Source organism: Coenobita brevimanus, chromosome 17, assembly GCF_032717465.1.
Source record: "Coenobita brevimanus isolate Jiangsu-jjx chromosome 17, ASM3271746v2, whole genome shotgun sequence".
Lineage (NCBI taxonomy): Eukaryota > Metazoa > Arthropoda > Malacostraca > Decapoda > Coenobitidae > Coenobita > Coenobita brevimanus.
The window spans coordinates 4,429,387-4,449,478 of NC_136970.1; the positions used below are offsets into that span (position 1 = coordinate 4,429,387).

General features: G+C 41.3%; 1 protein-coding gene across 1 annotated transcript in view; it reads left to right on the top strand.

Annotated features, from left to right (window-relative positions):
* Positions 1-20,092, top strand: part of LOC145391233 (brefeldin A-inhibited guanine nucleotide-exchange protein 3-like) — a 97,032-nt gene that overhangs the window by 12,859 nt on the left and 64,081 nt on the right. Inside the window, exons 5-12 of the mRNA XM_080265909.1 lie at positions 533-698; positions 1,893-2,020; positions 9,495-9,699; positions 10,546-10,678; positions 12,526-12,623; positions 13,190-13,374; positions 15,793-15,978; positions 18,467-18,543. Coding sequence (XP_080122035.1) covers positions 533-698; positions 1,893-2,020; positions 9,495-9,699; positions 10,546-10,678; positions 12,526-12,623; positions 13,190-13,374; positions 15,793-15,978; positions 18,467-18,543 — 1,178 coding nt within the window. The remainder of the gene's footprint in view (positions 1-532; positions 699-1,892; positions 2,021-9,494; positions 9,700-10,545; positions 10,679-12,525; positions 12,624-13,189; positions 13,375-15,792; positions 15,979-18,466; positions 18,544-20,092) is intronic.

Below are 20,092 nucleotides of genomic sequence, written 5' to 3' on the forward strand. Positions count from 1 at the left end.
TCCACCGTCTTTGTGATGTCGGTTCCTCATTTTTTTCATCATCATCATCTAATCCAGTGTTTCCCCATGAGGAGCATAGGAGCTTGGGGCTAGGCAAGTTGGTCCTGGCATTTAAGATGAGGGTGACCTGCCTCATTTATCCCTGAGTGGCAGTACGTGAGCAGTAAACCCCATCCACCCCTTGGATATAAACCTGCACCGGCTCAAGCTGATTAGAGTGCCCTAATTACCCACTAAACCACCAGATGCCATAGTTTGGTTATATGGTATATCCTTATTATTCTCTTCTCTTCTCTCACCTTGTTTCTTCTTCTCTTTTCTTCTCATCTTGTCTCTTCACTTTTATCTGTCTGTTTGTGTGTCAGTTAATCTGTCAGTTGATCAATGTAATAAATATTTGTTTATGTACCCTTTCGTACCTTCTTCTCCATACAGTATTTGTAAGCACCAACAGGTAGCAAAAATATCACAAGTAGTTTAAGTCTGTGTCACTCTGAAAACTACAAACATCAAACCATTTTCCGCGCTACAGAGGAAGAGAGTGAAGAACAGGAGAAAATCATGCTAAAAAGGACAAAAAACAAACCACAGGAAGACCACACAACCGATGAATATGATAGTGAGTACATCGCTCCCGCCTTTGATGAGGTTGTCCCTGTCATCAACTTCATTGCTGATAAGCTGATTGAGGCTAACAAGTAAGTCCTAGGTATTTGAGCTGAATATATAGTTGTTGTTGTTGTGATCAACTACATAAATGTGGATTCTCATGCATGTGAGGTGGAGTTAGGATTCCAAGGGCTTGAATGGTGCATGAATAAGAGATTGTGACTGATTTAACTAGGCAGACTGCTGGATATTTTCTCCATATGTCATACTTTTTCTTAGTTTCTGAATTGTGCCTCACCTCATTTGCAGGTGGGAAAAGGGGTGTAGATGGTGGTGATGATGATGATGATGATGATAGTTTGGACCCACATTCATCTAATTATGAACATGGTGGACTGCAAGCTGGAGTTGTCCATCTCTTGCAATCCACCATCCTCATGTTGGTGGATAGGGAGGAAGTTTAGGGACGTTTGTATAATCAAACAGTGGACCCACCTACTAATATTGGTGTCTTCATGTGAAGGTGCCCTTCTTCAGCCCAATGTGTTAATGAGAATGAAATATAAAGTTGACATTATTGGGAAGGGAGTTAACTTCTTGAACCCAGTGATGTATTTTATAAATAAATATTGCAACCATTGTACTTCTTTCAATGTAACTTGGTCTAGATTTTCATAATTTCACAGTTTAGATCACATAAGCTCATTGGCAGAATAAAATAATGCTGTAGTTCTCCATCCATTCTGTAACACTTTTTCAGGACTACCATATTCTTGTGCTAATCTGTTGTACACCTAAGCATTCAAGATGGTTGTTTGTAGGTCAAGTTAGTGAGAAAAGAGTACAGTATAGGCAATATTTACTCAATTAAAGAAGAATCTCTAGTAAGGAAGTGGTTGATTAAGACTATATCTAACCCTTCCAACTCTGAATAACTTCAAGACTTGAATAAAGTAATCTGGAAATAGCAAAATTTTTTTAAAAAGCACCATTAGAGTGAGCAAGTGAGATGGAGGGAAGGGAGGAGGGGGCAACCAAGTATAATATCAGATGGTGAAGATGTATTTGAGAGAAGAAGTGTGAGTTGGAGAAATGGCAGCCTGCTGGTGGAGGACAGTGACAAGAAGGAGATTTGATTGTGGCCATTGTTTTTGGGATAAATGTGTCTGGTTATAGGTAGGTAGATAGATAACTAAATAGATAGATAGATTGAAAATTAATCAGAAGTTCTGTATAAAATTGATAGTTTATAGCATATGGCTAAATATAAGCTTTCTCAACAGATTGATTGAAGAGAAAAAAATTGCTGAGATCCCAGTATTATTCCTACTGGAGTGCACCAACACACTACTGGTCTGGCTTTCACATCCCCAGAACCTCCCACACCTCCACAAACCTCCAGCCAACCACAGTAATGGTTCAGGTATTCTGACTTTTTTTTTTTTTTTTTTTTTTTTTTTTTGGTGCTCTCCACTGTAATAACACTATGACCTGTATTATTATTAGTTTAGGAGGCTTTTCTAGCACTTTCTCCCAATCCGTTTGTTTCTGTATATGGGATGTTAATAGTTTCTTTGTCAATTATGTAATATATACGTTGGTATTCAAAGGAGATAAAACATATGAACAGGAATGCAGAGGCACAGTATTCAGGATAAATTGCTCAGAAAAAAGTGCTAGAAACCCTTTTGTGTTGACAAGAATACACTTACAACAATTGACTCATTCAGGTATCTCACTCCCACAGCACAAATAAAATTTACAAACTATCCGCTCTGCTCTCCCTGTAGTGCAGCCATTCACATTGAAGCACTTTCACATCTTGCACCTCACTCGAACAATACAAAACACAAAGTTTCATGAACAGTCCACTATGCCCTCATGGTAATGCCACCCCTCATGCCACAGTACACTGACTCATCTCATAAGCCTCATTCCTGTGACACATTTCCAGTTCTCAAGCAGTCAGTTCTACCCTTACTAAATTCCAGTCCCTCACACTACAACATTTACCTCATGCACAAACAAACCTTGAACATAAGCTTGACAAAAACATCCCAGTATTATTTTTCCTGTAGCGTACAGTTCTTTGCTTATGGTGAGGCTTTCACACTTTCAGAACCTCCAGCACTTCCACTAGCCTTCAGCCATCGTCTGTAATGCTTCCACTGTATTGACACACCGCCACCACCTCCTGTGTTATAAACTTCTATCTATCTATCTATTGCCAGACGCCTCAATCCCGTTTGGGGTGGCCACAAACAAATTGCCTCCAAGTCGCCCTGTCCCCCGCCATTTCACTCCCCTGCTCCCAACTCACACCCCCCTCTCTCATATACCTCTCCACCCCATCCCTCCATCTCATCCTCGGCCTCCCCCTCCCTCTTTCCCCCTCCACCTCACTCACATACACTCTCTTCGTCAGTCTTTCACCCTCCATCCTCTCCACATGGCCAAACCACCTCAGTATGTTCCTCATAACGCTTCCTGTCACATCCACATCAACACCACAACGCTCCTTTATATCCTCATTCGTCAGCCTGTCTCTCCATGTGACTCCACAGGCTTCTCTTAAATAACTCATTTCCATTGCTGTCACTCTTGACTTGTGTCCTTCCAACAACGTCCAAGCTTCACTTCCGTACGTTAGAGTTGGTATCACAATACTGTCATGTGGTAACTTTTTCACTTCCATGCTCACTTCCCTGTTTCTTATCACTGCTTTCAAAGAACCAGCAACCTTTCTTCCCTGCTGTACCCTTTCAAGCACTTCACCCTCCAAACCTCCATCCTTACTCATCACACTACCCAAGTACTTAAACATACTCACATTTTCCAGTTCCTCACCATCCAACCTTGCTGTACATTCACTGACTTCACCGCTCTCAAAGACCATCACTTTACTCTTCCCTACATTCACCTTTAGATTCCGTTTCTTACACCCCCCCCCTGGGGGTAGGGATTTTTTTCAAGAATACTCCCCCAGTATCCCTGCTTGTCGTAAAAGGCGACTAAAAGGGTTGGCGGAGGGTTAGTGCCCCTCCCCGGAAAACAACTAACTAAAAAAACAAACAATAAGCCTCGGACAAGGACTGACCAAACGTTGACGACCAAGGACCGGACAAAGGACATTGCAATTGGAACTTGGAATGTAAAGCCCGGGTCACACGAGCACTTTTTTCGGCAATAAATAGCCGGCAACACAAACTCGGCTGAAACTCGGCTAGAATTGCCGATATTTTGGTGAGTCGGTCGTGTCCGTCTTTTATTGCCGATTTTCGGCAATACTACGGAGCAGAATTGACAACTGATGCTTCACCTAAGAAATTTGTGAAGCTTTTATATATGATTAATCAAGCCAATGCTCATTAAAAAGTTATATTATATATATGTGAGGGTGGCAGACATAGTGAGTACTGTCTTGACCTCTGTACAGTATTGTGAGAAGACAATCATAGAGACCTGTTGTGTGAGAATAAAAAAAATTTGTTTAAAAATGCTATTTTGTCGGCTATTGATTCAAGTACAGGCACAGTATCCAAATATTATACAATCTATTGTTTAAACTGAAAGCAAGACAGTCACAGTACGAAAAACAAAGGTGTACCAGCGTGCAGCAAACTCCAAGTGAACATCACTTCAAAACAATTCGCGATGGCAAACATAAAGAAGAAAATGGCTTGGTGTCGGTCTTCTGAGGCCTCATTACTTGAATATGTGAGGCAGAATCCATGTCTGTGGGACCCAAGAGATCCTCTTTATCACAAAACCAAGCTGAGGCAGGAGGTTTTCAACAACATTGCAGCCACTCTCATGGAAGAATACCCAGAACTCTCACAGCTAAATGGAGGTGAGAACAATTTACATATGAAAATATTTCATAGTATCTAAGACTGTAGTTACCTGTATTTACTATTATGTTCATCATAAAGAAGGTAGCTTGGATGGTAAACTTTTACAAGTAGCCAGTACACCCCCTGCCCCCCTTCCACAACACTTTCTGGTGTATTTTGATGAGTAATTTTTTTCTTCCCATTTTTGTATTGGAAATACGTAATTTTGCAAAATCTGCTCTTAGTCCACATTATTGCAGGTGGACATAATATACAAAAATACCAAAATTTGGAAATACTTCATATGGGTTTCTTTAATAGGCCTATATGTGGATGAGTATTTAAGAAGTTTTAGTGTCAAATGGTAAATACCCCTTTTTCAACAGCAACCATCATAAATTACCAGGGCAGTCACTGTATGAAATGACTTTCAGATTCAGTTCAAGGATAGGTTATTCAGTTGGTTAGATTATTTTTTTTTAATAGAAATCAGTATTATCCCTGAATCACACACCCACCCACACACACAAATGTTCACCCAAAAATTGAAGTTGACACCAAAACTTCTTAATTGGGCTGCCCAACAAGGTACCAGACAAACTTACCTGATGCTAAATAACAAAGTGTCAAGGTTAGGAGTTCGTTGGCAGTCACTGCTTCACGCATATTGGTATTCTGCTTTTCAATTACTGGAGTGACCAGGGTAAGGAGCTCTTGGAACTGCGCCTGGTCTAGCCTAATCCAATTTCTCAGGCTGGCTGGATCTTCTTCTCTTAGCTCCCTCATCAGTCTGAAAGCCATACTCTCTTCTTTCCTTCTCTGTAGCCACTCACGACTCCACAGACGCTTCCTTCCTTTCTTCTTTTGCTTCTTTTTCTTCAGAAGTAATAACATAGCATAAGCAGCTATATTATCATCCATATCTGTGATGTTGTTGTCTACCCCCTCCAGTCAAATCAAACAGACCTGCTTCAGCTTGTTATTGTACACGTACGACTCGGTCTGGCACCGAATAAACAGTTGAGCCGAAATCAGGAACAAACCTGGCTAACTACGTGTGACCAGACTCGGCTTCATATTCTCACAAAATCGGCTTGGCTGTATATTGCCGATTATTTATTGCCGAAAAAAGTGCTCGTGTGACCCGGGCTTAAGGGGAGCAAATGATGAGGTGAAAGAGAGAGAGATTGTCCAGGTGCTTGAGGATGCGAAAGTGGATGTATGTGGAATAACTGAAACAAAATGGAGAGGAGAAAGTGTGAGAGAATGGGAGTATGGATGGGGTATATGTGCAGGAGTAGGTGAGAATGAGAGGGCAAAGGAAGGAGTATGTATAGTTGTGAGTAAAAAATGGAAGAGGAGCATAAGACAGTATGGATCAGTTGGATCAAGGATTGTGTGGGTAAAGTTGAAAGTTGGAATACAAATGTGGGCGATTGTGTGTGTGTATGCGCCAACGCAAGATCGTGCTAGAAGAGTGAGAGAAGAGTTCTGGACAAATGTAGAAGTGTGCATGGAAAAGTTTGAAAGGAATGAGAGAGTGTTTTTGATTGGTGATATGAATGGTAAAGTTGTGAATGTGAAGGTGGATGGAATAGTTGGTGAGTTGGGTGTGCCTGCTGAGATAGATGAGAATGGGAGTGCGTTAGTGGACATTTGTGCTGGGAGGGGGTTGGTGATAACCAATACCCTCTTCAGGCATAAAATGATCCACAGGTATACATGGCGAGTGATGAGAAGGGTGGGTGGTGAACTGAATGAAAGGAAGGCAATGATTGATTATGTGTGTGTGGATGAAAGGATGCGAAGATGTATATTGGATGCAAGAGTTTATAGAGGCTGGGGGAGTGGACTTTCTGACCACTACTTGGTGGTGGCCAGAATTAAAGTTCAAGTAAGATGGAGGAATAGAAGAAGGGAAAGACGAGAGGAAGGAGTAGTTGCAAGGAGAGTGGAAAGGTTACAAGAGGATGAGAAAAAGGCAGAGTATAAGAGAGAAGTGGAGGAATGATTGGGCAAATATGAATTGGAGCAGATGGGGGACGTGGAAGGTGTGTGTAGAATATTTACAGAAGAAATATGTGCAGCATGTGATGTGGTGTGTGGAAGGAAGAGAAGACGGAGGGGGGTGCAAGGAACAGCGTGGTGGACTGAAGAGGTGAAACAGGCTGTGGCACAAAAGAAGAAAGCATACAATGAATGGATGAGGAATAGGGGCGTGGAAGAGGTTGAGAGGCTGAAGAGAGAGTTATATGTAGAAAGAAAGAGAGAGGTGAAAAGATTAGTAAGAGAGAGTAAGAAGAGAGTGGATGAGGAATTTGGAAGGAATTTGAGTGTAAAGTGGAGGGACTGTAAGAAAATGTTCTGGAGAGAGGTGAAAAGAGTAAGACAGGGTGGAAGTGAAATTAGCAGAGGAGTGAAAGATAAAAATGGTAGATTACTATTACTAGTGGAGAAGGGAGAAAAAGTGAGCAGATGGAGAGAACACTTTAAGGAATTGTTGAAAGTGGAGGATGGAAGTAATGCGAGTATAAGTGGCTGGGGAATGGCTGGGAGAAGGAGGGAGGTGAGAAGACAGGAAGAAATCAGTAGGATAGAAGTTGTGGAAGCAATGAAGAAAGTTAAATCAGGGAAAGCCCCAGGAATTGATGGAGTGTGTGGTGAAATGCTGAGGCATGGGGGAGAGATAGTAGTAGAATGGATGTGGAAGATGTGCAGATTGGCCTGGGAGGAAGGTAGAGTCCCGGAGGATTGGAAGTCAGGTATAATTATTCTCTTGTACAAAGGAAAAGGGGAAAAAGAAGTGTGTGGTAATCATAGGGGCATTTGTCTTCTTAGTATAATAGGAAAAGTGTATGGTAGGATACTTATTGACAGAGTTAGAGAAAGAACAGAGGAATTAGTTGGAGAAGAACAGGGAGGCTTTAGGAAGGGAAGAGGTTGTGTAGATCAGATATTCATTCCCAGATCTTTAGTGGAAAAGTTTCTAGAGAAGGGAAAGAAGTTGTGTGCGGCTTTCATGGATTTGGAGAAAGCATATGACAGGGTGGATAGACTAGAATTGTGGAAAGTGTTAAGAATATATGGAGTAGATGGGAAGTTGTTGAATGCTGTGAAGAGTATGTACGATGGTGCGAAGGCTGCAGTGCGTGTGGATGGTGAACTAAGTGAATTTTTCTCTTTGAAAGTTGGGTTGAAACAGGGATGTCATGTCTCCATGGTTGTTCAATCTGTACATGGATGGGGTAATAAAAGAGGTACAAGGTAGGGTAGTGGATGTTGGAGTGGCCCTGGTGAGAGAGGATAGTGTTTGGAAACTCCCTGTGCTGTTGTTTGCAGATGATACTGTGTTGTTGAGTGAAGACGAAGGGGAGCTGCAAGGCTTGGTTATAAACTTACGATGCAATATTCCTGCTTTTAGTTACTGTACTCCTTTTGCATGCCTTGAATGCATTAAGTTATTTTTATAGAAGCTACCAGAAGATGGTTTTGTTCAGCTGTAGGGAATTTTAGTCATCAGAGGGTTTAATACTGTCATGATTAACCTTTGGATTGCTGGAAATTGTTTCAGTTGAATAAAATCATCTGGATTTAGTGAAATGAAATGCTCGTGTATCCATGGCAATGAAAAGGTTAATAGCTGGACATTTTGTTTTATAGGTGGCTAGATGATGCAATACAGCAGCCAGTTGTTGTAGCAGTGAAAAATAGTACTATATGGCCACAAGCATGAAAACTTGCTACACAGTCATTACTTTTTGGCAGGGAACTCTGCGGCAAGTACACAAAATCCCAGGTAGCTGAGACTCTGATATTGATGCAAGTCTTATTACACGTAGCCAGTTTATTTTTTTGAATGTTGCCACTACCTGTTGGGAAGTATAGCTGGCTTTTACATTTAGTTATGCTTCCACTCTGTAAAAAACTATTGACTGTACTATGGCCAACTTGAATATGCAATAACCTCTCGATTTACGTGAGAGATGTGCTCCTAAAGAGGTCACGTAAAGTAATTTTTGCATAATTTAAACATAATTACTGTATCTCATAAGAAATAATGGAAAATGAAAGGGATACCTTCTTCAGCTGGTGCAAGTATGTACAGTATGTATGTTTGGCATCCATATCTCACATTTACCTGTACACTAGGCCTGTAGTTTACTCCAGACAGTTGTACCGTATGAAAGAATATTCTTCCATGCATATAAACATGCATGCAAACACACCCAATCACCGACTAATCTTCTCAGGAGGCAATGGTAACATGCTCTCTACAGCCACACAGTACAGTAGTATCCCATGTTACTTCACAGAAAAAGAAAGCAGAGTGAGCCACATGATGAGAGAAAACAAGTTGGAATGAGCCCTAATGAAAGTAAATTAAATTCAGACTTTTACTAAGACCAAAGATATGGATTTAAAAGCCAATCTTACCTTCAAGGCTTTAGGATTTTCTGGGTGGTGGATGAGCTTTACTTTCACTAGCAGGATGCTTACCAGCCATGATAAAAGTCTAACAAAATTGTGTACCCAAACAAACAATCTCGTTGAAGCTCGCAAAACCAGCATGGAATGGCAGGAACTTCAGATTCGCGTCTCGGATTATTTCAGATAAATCACAGATATAGTTAATTTACCCCATTTATGACCTCGCATAATTAAAAAAAAAAAAACATAAAGTAAACACGTAAAATGCAGGTTTATTGTATCTATCTGTCTCTCAATATATCGCCTGTTTCCTTGTGATATATTTTTCATTATGTTCATATTACCATCAGAAACTTCTTTTCAGCATATTAGTAGTCTTTTGAATTGGAGGAGTTAATATAGTCACCATAACAAGAAATATGTCCCCAGATTGAAATGATCAAGAGGAAGAGTTTGACACCATTTTGATTAATGGACGATTTGTGTTGTTACATTAGTAATTGAGTGTGTGTTTGCTGTCAGAGTTGTGGGTAGCTGATTGAATGACTGTGTATTGTTGCATTAATAATTTACTGAATGATTGTGGTGGTGTTGCACTAGTAATTGTGTGTATTTTTCATTAAGGTTGTGCTGCCCACTGCTCAACACTGCTAGTGGGTGCCCTGTGGCAGCGACTGTGTCCAGCATTGGTGGCCCTTCTGGGAAGCCCAGTTTCCCAGGGGCTGGCTCGGGCATCAGGCAGGGCTGAGGGACAGATGGGACGTGGCTCAGGGTGTCTTGCTCACCCGGGACCACTCTTTAACAACCAGCAGGCCAGAGCAATATACAAGTGAGTTACATTTGATAAGCATGTTACCTATTACAAATATGGGAGGACTGCTGGAACTCAGAGGTTGGGGTGCTTAGTCTGTGTCCAGAGTCAAATAACATCCATAAATGAAAGAAAATAAGGTATATAAACAGATAAATGATGAAATAAAAATAAAAAAGCAAGGTTGAGAAGTTGCTGAGATCAAGATACAGATAGATAACTATAGTATGATTCCCGGCATATTGGTAATTTCTCTGATAATTTTTCCTGTGTAAAAATACAGGTTCTATCTTCATTCTGACTTGCCGTAAGTGCTTGGGATAGATTAAAAGCATCTACTTGCCCGAGTGCCAGGGGGTTAACTCACCCTCTTCAGGCCCACAGTGGGGGGCGGAGGGACATTGATTACAAGATTGTGACAACGTGAGTTAACTTTTACCTGGTCATGATATAGTGGTATGCTGCCTGGCTCTCACCTGAGAGTCCTGGGTTCGATTCCCGACAACGTGAGTTAACTTTTACCTGGTCGTGGTGTAGTGGTATGCTGCCTGGCTCTCACCTGAGAGTCCTGGGTTCGATTCCCGGCATATTGGTAATTTCTCTGCTGATATAGTATGGTATGTTTTTTCTCGCATGGCAAAGATATGTAATCCCCAAGCTTAGATGATGGCCAAGTGCAGTCAGATTAGTGGGTAAATTAGTCTAATAACCAAGGAGACTTTTCCCCCTGTCATAACTAAGGTCTGAGGCTTATCAAATTACACGCACCCATGACATTATTTGAGTTGTAGGAGTTGTCAAGTTCCGTCAAATGAAAACAGACTAGCTGAAGATAACTAAATAAGTAACTGTACAATATTTCAGTGTGGTATGTGGTCTGGTTGTTACAATGGGGAGTGTAGGGGAGATGCGGCCAGTCCTTGAGTCTCTTCTTCACCGCATGTTGCTCTACCCTCCACCACAATGCCGACACGATGCTCTCAAGGCTGTCTCTGAGGTAGGCGTGTGTGGTTGTGGATGATTTAGTCAGGTAACTTTAGTTTGGCTTCTCAGTATTCTAATATACTTATATTTTATAACTTCCTTAACCTGTAATAGTTTATTTTTCATTCTGCGCTCCTAATATTCTGGCAACCATTATTCATCGTTGTAATATGGTGACTTCCCAGTATTTCAGTGTTGTATTATACCAAGGATGTGAATGCTGAGTAAATGAGAATGTGGATATGTAAATAGAGAGAGATGGTTATTATTCTGACCTCCTGATATATTCTTTCATGAGTATGAAATCCACACATTTTTTTTTTTTGTATACGAGGGGTGATTAGAAAGAAATGACAGTGAGTCCATAAACTTTTATTAGCATGAAGAACTATCAAACTATGACTCACATTCCTTCAAAGTACTCCCCTCCAACCTCTATGCAGCATTCCATTCTCTTTCTCCACTTCATGAAGCAAGCGTGGTACTCTGAAGACGGTATACTTCGGAGTTCTGAATTGACGGTCCGTGCCAAGTCTTGGATGCGATGAAATTGCTTCCCAGCGATGGCAGATTTAATTTTTGGAAACAACCAAAAGTCACAGGGAGCCAGGTCAGGGGAGTAGGGTGGGTGGGGGAGCAGAGTTATACCTTGTTGTTCCAGGTACTGCATAGTGAGGCGAGCTTTGTGGGGTGCAGCATTGTCGTGGTGCAGCAAAAGGCGAGACCGACGGCGGGTTGGTGCGGTGTTGGCCTTGTGTTCCACGACTTGTGGAAGGACCTGGTCTGTGTAGTATTGGGCTGTGATAGTGGACTTTTCAGGCATCACATCCACGCATATTGGTCCTTGAGAATTGAAAAAGATGGTGAAAAGGCGCTTCCGGCTGCGAAATCCTTCCTTCAAAATCTGAGGTCGAGGGTCTTCATCGCCCAACCACACCATGTTTGACTGCTTGTCACGGGTTGTGAAGAATGAAATCCAACACTCATCTCCAGTAGCAACATCTGAGAACCGTTTTGGACCATTTGGTTCAAATTCAGCAAGCCAGACACGACAAATCCTCACCCGTTCAGCCTTTTGCTCATCAGTCAACAAATGGGGTATCCATCGACAACACTTCTTCCTCAGGTGTAATTGTTCATGCACGATGTCATATGCACTCCCATAACTGATATCAAGCTCCAAGGCTAAGAACCTAAGAGTTACAGTTGGATCCTCGTCAATGATGGACCGTGCACGGGGCGTCCAGAGCGATGTTCATCTTTCAATTCAGTTTTTCCTGCTGTGAAAGCACGAATCCAACGGGAAACAGTTTCCAGGGAAGGAGTAGTGTCTGGATAAACTTGTAATAATTCCCCTCGAATCTCTGTTGCTTTCTTTCCCAGTTTCCACCTCGTAAAAATGTAGAACCTGCAGCCTTCTTTCGAGTAATCCATGTTTCTGGCCAGAGAACAAAAACAAGAGTGAAGCATTCACTCACAACAATAAAACAAGAAAAGTCAGGCATACGGTGACAAGTTCAAACTCGTAAGGACAGGCAACTCTGTACTCTCCTTGCTCCCCTACCTCCCATCATTCAAGGTTTTCATGTTATAGCACGAACTGTCATTACTTTCTGATCACCCTTCGTATTCCTTCCAGTGTCCTGGTTTCAACTTATCCAGTCTCTCACACTTGTCACACTCTGTTATTTCATCAGGTACTCTGTCATTTTGTTATTCTGGCTTTCCAGTCATGCTGTTCTTGGTTCCCAGTGTTGTTATTTTCATTTATTTCAGCCCTCTTCTACTATTGGAGAGAGAGAGAGAGAGAGAAGCACTTTCATACAGAGACATTGACACAAACACATATTTTTGTTGCAGTTGTTGAGTAACCCTGGTAAGCTGATCCAACTAGCAGGCCCCATACTTTACCCAGACCCCCGCAACCCTCACCAGAATGATATGGCGCTCTTCAGGCTGTGAGTGTTACATCGTCCACTCTGTGGGGTTTCTCTTAAGCTTAATATACTGGTAATCATCTGATAATAATGGGAATAGCAGACAAGACTGTTTTATTGGTAAGAGTATCATAATGAGGTAAGCTTTGAGGTTATTGCCAGCCGTTTTATTTGCCTTTCAGTATGATGACATCCTATCTGTCTTATCCTTCCTCTGTAAACCCTTTGTTGTAGGCTTCCCTCCACTTAATGTGAATGTGTGAAATTGGATTATGATGATAAAGATACTTGATGGGAAGAATTATGCCCACATTTGGAAAAGGTGTTTATTTGGGAGTTAACATTTTTGGCCCAATTTAGACCCTCTTTAAATGGGTCAAGTTGGGTTGGAAGTGTTATATCTCCCCATTAAGCAGCTCTTTGTAATGTGGGTATACTGTGATTCTTCCATTTGAACAAGTCACAGCACTATGATAGCAAGATTCAAAGATACTGGATAACAGTGATGGTGTTAAGGGTAATGGTGATGACAATGATGAGGAGGAGGGTGATGACGGCAATGATGATGATGATGATGTGTTTGGCAGGGTAATGGACAGCCTGGCAGAGTGTGGTAACTGCAGTGATGGAGCAATGCAGGGTGTGTTGGTGGACTGCATCTCTGGCTTACTTCTGTCCTTGGAGACCCTCTCACTCGGGTCTGTCCTAACACGCCCCCATGTCGAGTATATCAATGCAACATACACTAGGTTGCAAGATGGAGACTATTCTGGTGAGTTTCTGAATGTTTGTGGTATCTTTGTATCTATCTAACCACTCATCCATTTGTCTATCCATCCATCTGTCCATCTATCTGTCTATCTATCTATCCATCCATCCATCCATCCATCCATCCATCCATCCATCCATCCAACCCAGGTCCAATTTAATTAAACGCCAATTGACTTGCGTGACATTTCTGGATAACCACAACTATTCTGGTGATCGTCAGTATCTGTCCATCTATACATCCATCCATCCATCCTAGGTCCTATGTCATTAAATTCTGAAGACATACCTGGCATTGATGAAGAAACACAACAATAGGCTTACAGTTTTTGACATGTCTTATCATCAGTGTCATTACCATCAACATCATTAACAGTACCATGGCTCCCACCATTACCAGAACTGAAGTGACCATCACTGTCACCAGCACTATAGTTGATTTGTTTTCTCCTGACAGGTCTCTAACCCCCTTTCAACATAGTTGGGGCCAACTGTAGTCACATTGGAGGATGGAACTGAATAATAGCCAAGGAGACTTATTTTGCCTCATAACTAAGACTGATTGGATGATGGATGGATGGGTGGATGACATCTTATTCAAGTTGTGGGAATGGCCCAGTTCTGTCAGATGAAAACAAATTGGCTATAATACCACAACCATCCCTGTCAGTAAAGCTACATTTGAGTGTTGTCATTCAAAGTTTTGTTTCATTTTGTTTATAAAGGCTCCAGCATGCCTGCATATGTTGGCCTAATAAGTAATTAGTAAATGTACAAATGTGTTATCAGGAATCCATAACAAGTAGCCCCCATTAAGTGGAACATCCATTTGGCTGTGCGATGTCTTTGGTGCAGATTAAGTGCAGATTGGCTCAGTAATGTAGGGAGATAGTTCTGTACATATGCAGATGTTCATGGAAGAACTCAGAATCTAGAGGGTTATATTTACCTTACCAGGAGGTCAGATAGGGTTTATATGTGGTATTTTGTGGCAGTTGTCTCACTAATGTAGGAGGTTGATCTGTGCATGGGAAGATGTCCATTCAGAATCCTGAAGTGTTTTAGTTTGTACATCAACAGTTCCATTTTGGCTTCTGTGTAAATGTTAGTGGCAGCTGCCTTTGTAATTATGACATTATTGATAACCTGATACATATTAGCCTTCTTATTTAACACTCCTACATTTTTCACTATAAAGTTATTAATTGATACAGGATCACCTTTCACATAACATGCCATTGTTTATTATCAAGTGTTCAGGACTGGTATGTGCAATGAAAGGTCAGAACTAATACAGTGCACACCAGCTGTTATTGTAGTATATCACTTATTTCTTTAAATTGCATCAGGTCTCTAACATTTGGTGTTGGAGAGGGGCACCTTCACATGGTGGCACTGATATAACTGGGGAGTTCCACTGTCTAGTTATACAAACATCCTTCACTCTCTCCCTTGCCTACAAAAGGAGGATGGTGGTAATACACTCAGTCTCAATACAGTATCAGATGCATTTTGATACTTTAATATGGTTTTTGTAGTGCAAATCTGTTTTGCTGGAACATAAGCCTCATTTAAAGTTATGGTCACCTTAACGCTGTAGTTTCTCAGAACACATCTGCAGTGTTACTGGTAAGTGCGGAATTACTGTATTTACTTTCTCATGCACAGATGTGCTGTCAGCAGTTCAGATGCAAGACCATGTTTATGTTTACCAGATGAACTAGCTTGGTCATTGTGTCTGCACTGGAGACAATGGGTCTGTTATGTTATTGATTTATATATCTGTTTATCTATTTACTTTTTAATTACAGATGTATGTGGTAAGTGGGGGCACTCACCATCCACTCACTTGATGTAGTGCTGCTCATAGGTGACTGTCCGTTCCTCTCTTCTGTCTTTCTTTCCTTCTCTCTTCCCTCTTCCTTCTGTCTTTGGGGGACACTACACTTAGTGACAAGCCAAATGGTTTCCTGTACACTAGGAACCATTTACTACACTGAGTGGTGGTAACTATATAACCAAACAGTGGCACCTGGTAGTTTAGTGGGTAATTAAGGTGCTCCAGCTGGATTGAGCATGTGTAGGTGGTTGGGGTTTATTGCTTACGTAATGCCACTCAGGGATGAGTAAGGCTGGTTACTTTCATCTTACATGTCAGGACCAACTTGCCTAACCCTGGGCTCCTATGCTTCTCATGGGGCTACACAGGATTAGATGATGTATGTATGTACAGATGTGCATCCAAGAAGTAAAAGTAATTAGCTTATGTTCATTAGGAGAGCCAGTTTGGCCCATGTGTCAGTTTTGGTAAAAGATGACTTGTTTGGACATGACTGGTGTTACAAAAAGACAGGACACACAAACACACAGACATATTATGCCTTTTTAGTGATACTTCTGTTAACTGGTTTACTCTTCCCAGGCCCTCTTACTTATGAAAACAAGAGCAAACTGCCAAAATATGAAGCTCTTGAGACCTTAAAGACTCCATCGGAGCTTGAGGCCTCAGACAACATGTCTCACCACACCACTGAAGAGGAGGAAAAGGAGGAGGAGGAGGGGAAGGAGAGGCAAGAGGAGCAGAGTGGCAGTGATAGTGCTGTTCAAGGTTAGTTTCCATACAGTTATGTTCATATCTATCTGTATAATTGTCTGTCTATTTATGTATATGCATAGGCTGAACAGCCTGTTCTCTAAGACCCAGTAGTCCTCGTACAAACCATACACCTCCACATGTCACTACATATACCTCTTCACTCTCAGAACTTTGTCAGGTCCTAATAAAATTATACTAAGTTAATTGTCAGTCTTCATGTGGATTGAAATAATTCTGTTTGAGTTCAGAACTCCATAGTAATTTGATATATTTAACACTTTTGTCATTTAACTATGCCATAAGTGTGAGGAATATCAAAACAGAATGAGATGGTAAACTGTTCAGAAGTAAATTTATTTTCAGGAATCTTGCTTATAACTAAATGAAGTTGTGCTAAATTATTCAGCATGAAAGTATAGATCAGAATCTCATTTCATCAAAATGGAACAACAGAAGTATTACAGAATTTCTGAAAAGGTACTCTAAAGCTTCATTTAGTTGGATTTGAATTATTCAAACTCTTGACTATCATACTACGTACACATGGAAATTGTAGTAAAATCCACTTGATTCTATCTGCACTTATTACAGCTTTCCATTATTTCAGCACCAGTTCTTCAAAAATTGTCTTATATTTAGGTTTTCTGTCTCGTTGTATATAATTTGTTATGAAGGATGTAAAATCTGCTTATATATGTTTGTAAGTCTTTTGTAGGAAATCTGTAATTCTGTTATAAATTTGATCTCAGTACTGTATTATAACTTTTAGTTTATCATTGGTCTGCAAGCAACAGTGGGGTCAAAGTGATATTTTCTTATTTCAGTCATCTTTGCTTAGTGCATATTACTGTTATACTTTGAACAGTATACTGTATTGTGTATAATTGTAAGTAATTCATCGTACTTTGATATCTTATAAATGCTTTAGTAGCTCAGGAAATTCTGCTTCCAAAACCAAGTTATAAATCCCAACATAGATGCAGCATACAATAACTCTGTAATATGTTGCTATTGATAGTTCTCCCATACAGTATTTGTACTGGTATTGTGGTAGGTGGGGGTACTCACCATCCACTCACTTGATGTAGTGCTGCTCTCGGGTGTCTGCCCTTTCCTCTCCTCCATCCCTTTTTCCTTCCATCCTCTTCTGTCTTTCTTTCCTTCAGTCTTTCCTCGTCCTTCTGCCTATGGGTGACTTTACACTCCCTCTTCTCTCTTTCATTCCTTCATTCTTTCCTCTTCCTTCTTCCTGTGGGTGACTATACACTGAGTGACAAGCCAAGTGGTTTCCTGTACACCAGGAAACCATTTACTACACTGGGTGGTAACCATATAACCAAAGTTTTGGCTCCTGGTGATTGAGTGGGTAATTATTGCACTCCAGTCGGATTGAGCTGGTGAAGGTTTGTATCCAAAGGGTGGTTGGGGTTTATAGCTCACATAATGCCACTCAGGGTTGAGTGAGGCTGGTCACTCTCATCTTAAATGCCAGGATCAACTGCCTAGCCCTGAGCCCCTTCACTCCTCATGGGGCAACATAGGATTGGATGATGATGAAGATGTTGATGATTTTCTCTTTCTTTGTTTCTGAATCAGTCCTCGCCCCATCTACTTATCTACTTATATGGGAAAAAAATTTCATGGTAATGATGATGATGATGATGATGATGGTGATGATGATGAATACTGTGAAGAATATAATGAGTTGCTTGAGTGTTGCAGCTGCATGAGGCTTACATGAAGGAGTGTTAGTGCCAACTCTAACATATGGATGTGAGACTATGTGGTGGCATGAAAATGAAAAGTCAAGAGTTAGAGCAGTGGAGATGGGACTGTTGAGGAATGTATGTGGAGTACAGAGGGTGGATAGGATACGAAATAGTGTGATTCATGAAAGGTGTGGAGTGAGGAAGTCGGTGGACACCAGAATCGAAGAGAGTGTCCTGAGATGGTTTGGTCATATGGAAAGAATGGATAACAATAGAGTAGTGAAAAAGGTATACCTGAATGAATTTGAAGGAGGGAGGAGGCGAGGTAGACCAAGGAGAAGGTGGAGAGATATGGTGGATGAGTGTTTGAGGAAGAGAGGTTTGGAAGTCGTTGAGGCTAGGGAACTGACAAGAGATCGAGCTGGCTGGATGAATGTTGTGAGGATAAATGCATGATCAGGGATTTTGGCACCCCTTATGAGCATGGCAACATCTGGATTGACTCAATCGGATACGTTTGTGTGAAGCTGCAGAATGTGGTAAATGTTTTTTTGGCGTATCTGGTAGAGTCAGGATTCTGGGGGCTTGAATGATGAGTGAATGGAAGTGTGGCCTATTTGGATTGGGCAAGTTTGTGCTGTCTGGACATTGCTACTCCTCACCTTGCCCTTGGGTGGGAAAGGAGGTCCAGATGATGATGATGATGATGCAACTTCTCATTCCAGATTTCGAGTTAGAGGAGATTGAGAGTGTGGAGGGAGAGGGGAGGGGAAGTAGTGTGGACAGGGAAGGGGATGGAGAGGATGACTCAGATGCCTCAGGGGACACAGAGGGACCTGAGCATGAGGAGGAGGCAGAATTGGACCAGGTGAGTTTATTATTAAAAAAAAAAAAAAAAAAAAAAAAAATCACACAAACAAACACATGTAAGAACATAAAGACTACACTTTAAAATACAAAGAAAATATAAAGTCACACATGCACACAAATGCATGTGCACACACACCCACACCCACCCACCCACCCACACACACACACACACACACACACACACACACACACACACACACACACACACACACACACACACACACACACACACACACACACACACACACTGGATATCAAGAAAAATATCTTTCCTTACAAAAGTATAGACTTATGGAATAGCCTGGACAAAGAGATCGTCCAGTCTAAAAACTTAAATGACTTTAAAGCTAAATTTGACTTACTGAGAAACAGCGACGGGAACCCATGAGCATAGCACATTTCGTGTATATCACAATTAGGTATATTAGGTAAATACGTAAATATTTGGAACGACTTTGACAAAAAGGTGGTGCAGGAGAAAAACATTCATGTGTGTAAAAGTAGACTAGATGAATGTGGATATGGAAACAGGATGGCACGAGCATTGCTCAGTTCCTGTATATTACAAATAGGTAAATACAAATAGGTAAATACACACACACACACACACACACACACACACACACACACACACACACACACACACACACACTCATGCATGCATGTACACACATGAGTGGCATTTAATTATATGGACAGGGTGGATAGACAAGGATTGTGGAAAGTGTTAAGAATATATGGAGTAGATGGGAAGTTGTTGAATGCTGTGAAGAGTATGTACGATGGTGCAAAGGCTGCAGTGCGTGTGGATGGTGAACTAAGTGAATTTTTCTCTTTGAAAGTTGGTTTGAAACAGGGATGTGTCATGTCTCCATGGTTGTTCAATCAGTACATGGATGGGGTAATAAAAGAGGTACAAGGTAGGGTAGTGGATGTTGGAGTGGCCCTGGTGAGAGAGGATAATGTTTGGAAACTCCCTGTACTGTTGTTTGCAGATGATACTGTGTTGTTGAGTGACGACGAAAGGGAGCTGCAAGGCTTGGTGGATGAGTTTGAGAGAGTGTGTAAGAAATGGAATCTAAAGGTGAATGTAGGGAAGAGTAAAGTGATGGTCTTTGAGAGAGGTGAAGTTAGTGAATGTACAGCGAGGTTGGATGGTAAGGAATTGGAAAATGTGAGTATGTTTAAGTACTTGGGTAGTGTGATGAGTAAGGATGGAGGTTTGGAGGGTGAAGTGCTTGAAAGGGTACAGCAGGGAAGAAAAGTTGCTGGTTCTTTGAAAGCAGTGATAAGAAACAGGGAAGTGAGCATGGAAGTGAAAAAGTTACTACATGACAGTATTGTGATACCAACTCTAACGTACGGAAGTGAAGCTTGGACATTGTTGGAAGGACACAAGTCAAGAGTGAGAGCAGTGGAAATGAGTTATTTAAAAGGAGCCTGTGGAGTCACGTGGAGAGACGGGCTAACGAATGAGGATATAAAGGAGCATTGTGGTGTGGATGTGGATGTGATAGGAAGCGTTATGAGAAACACACTGAGGTGGT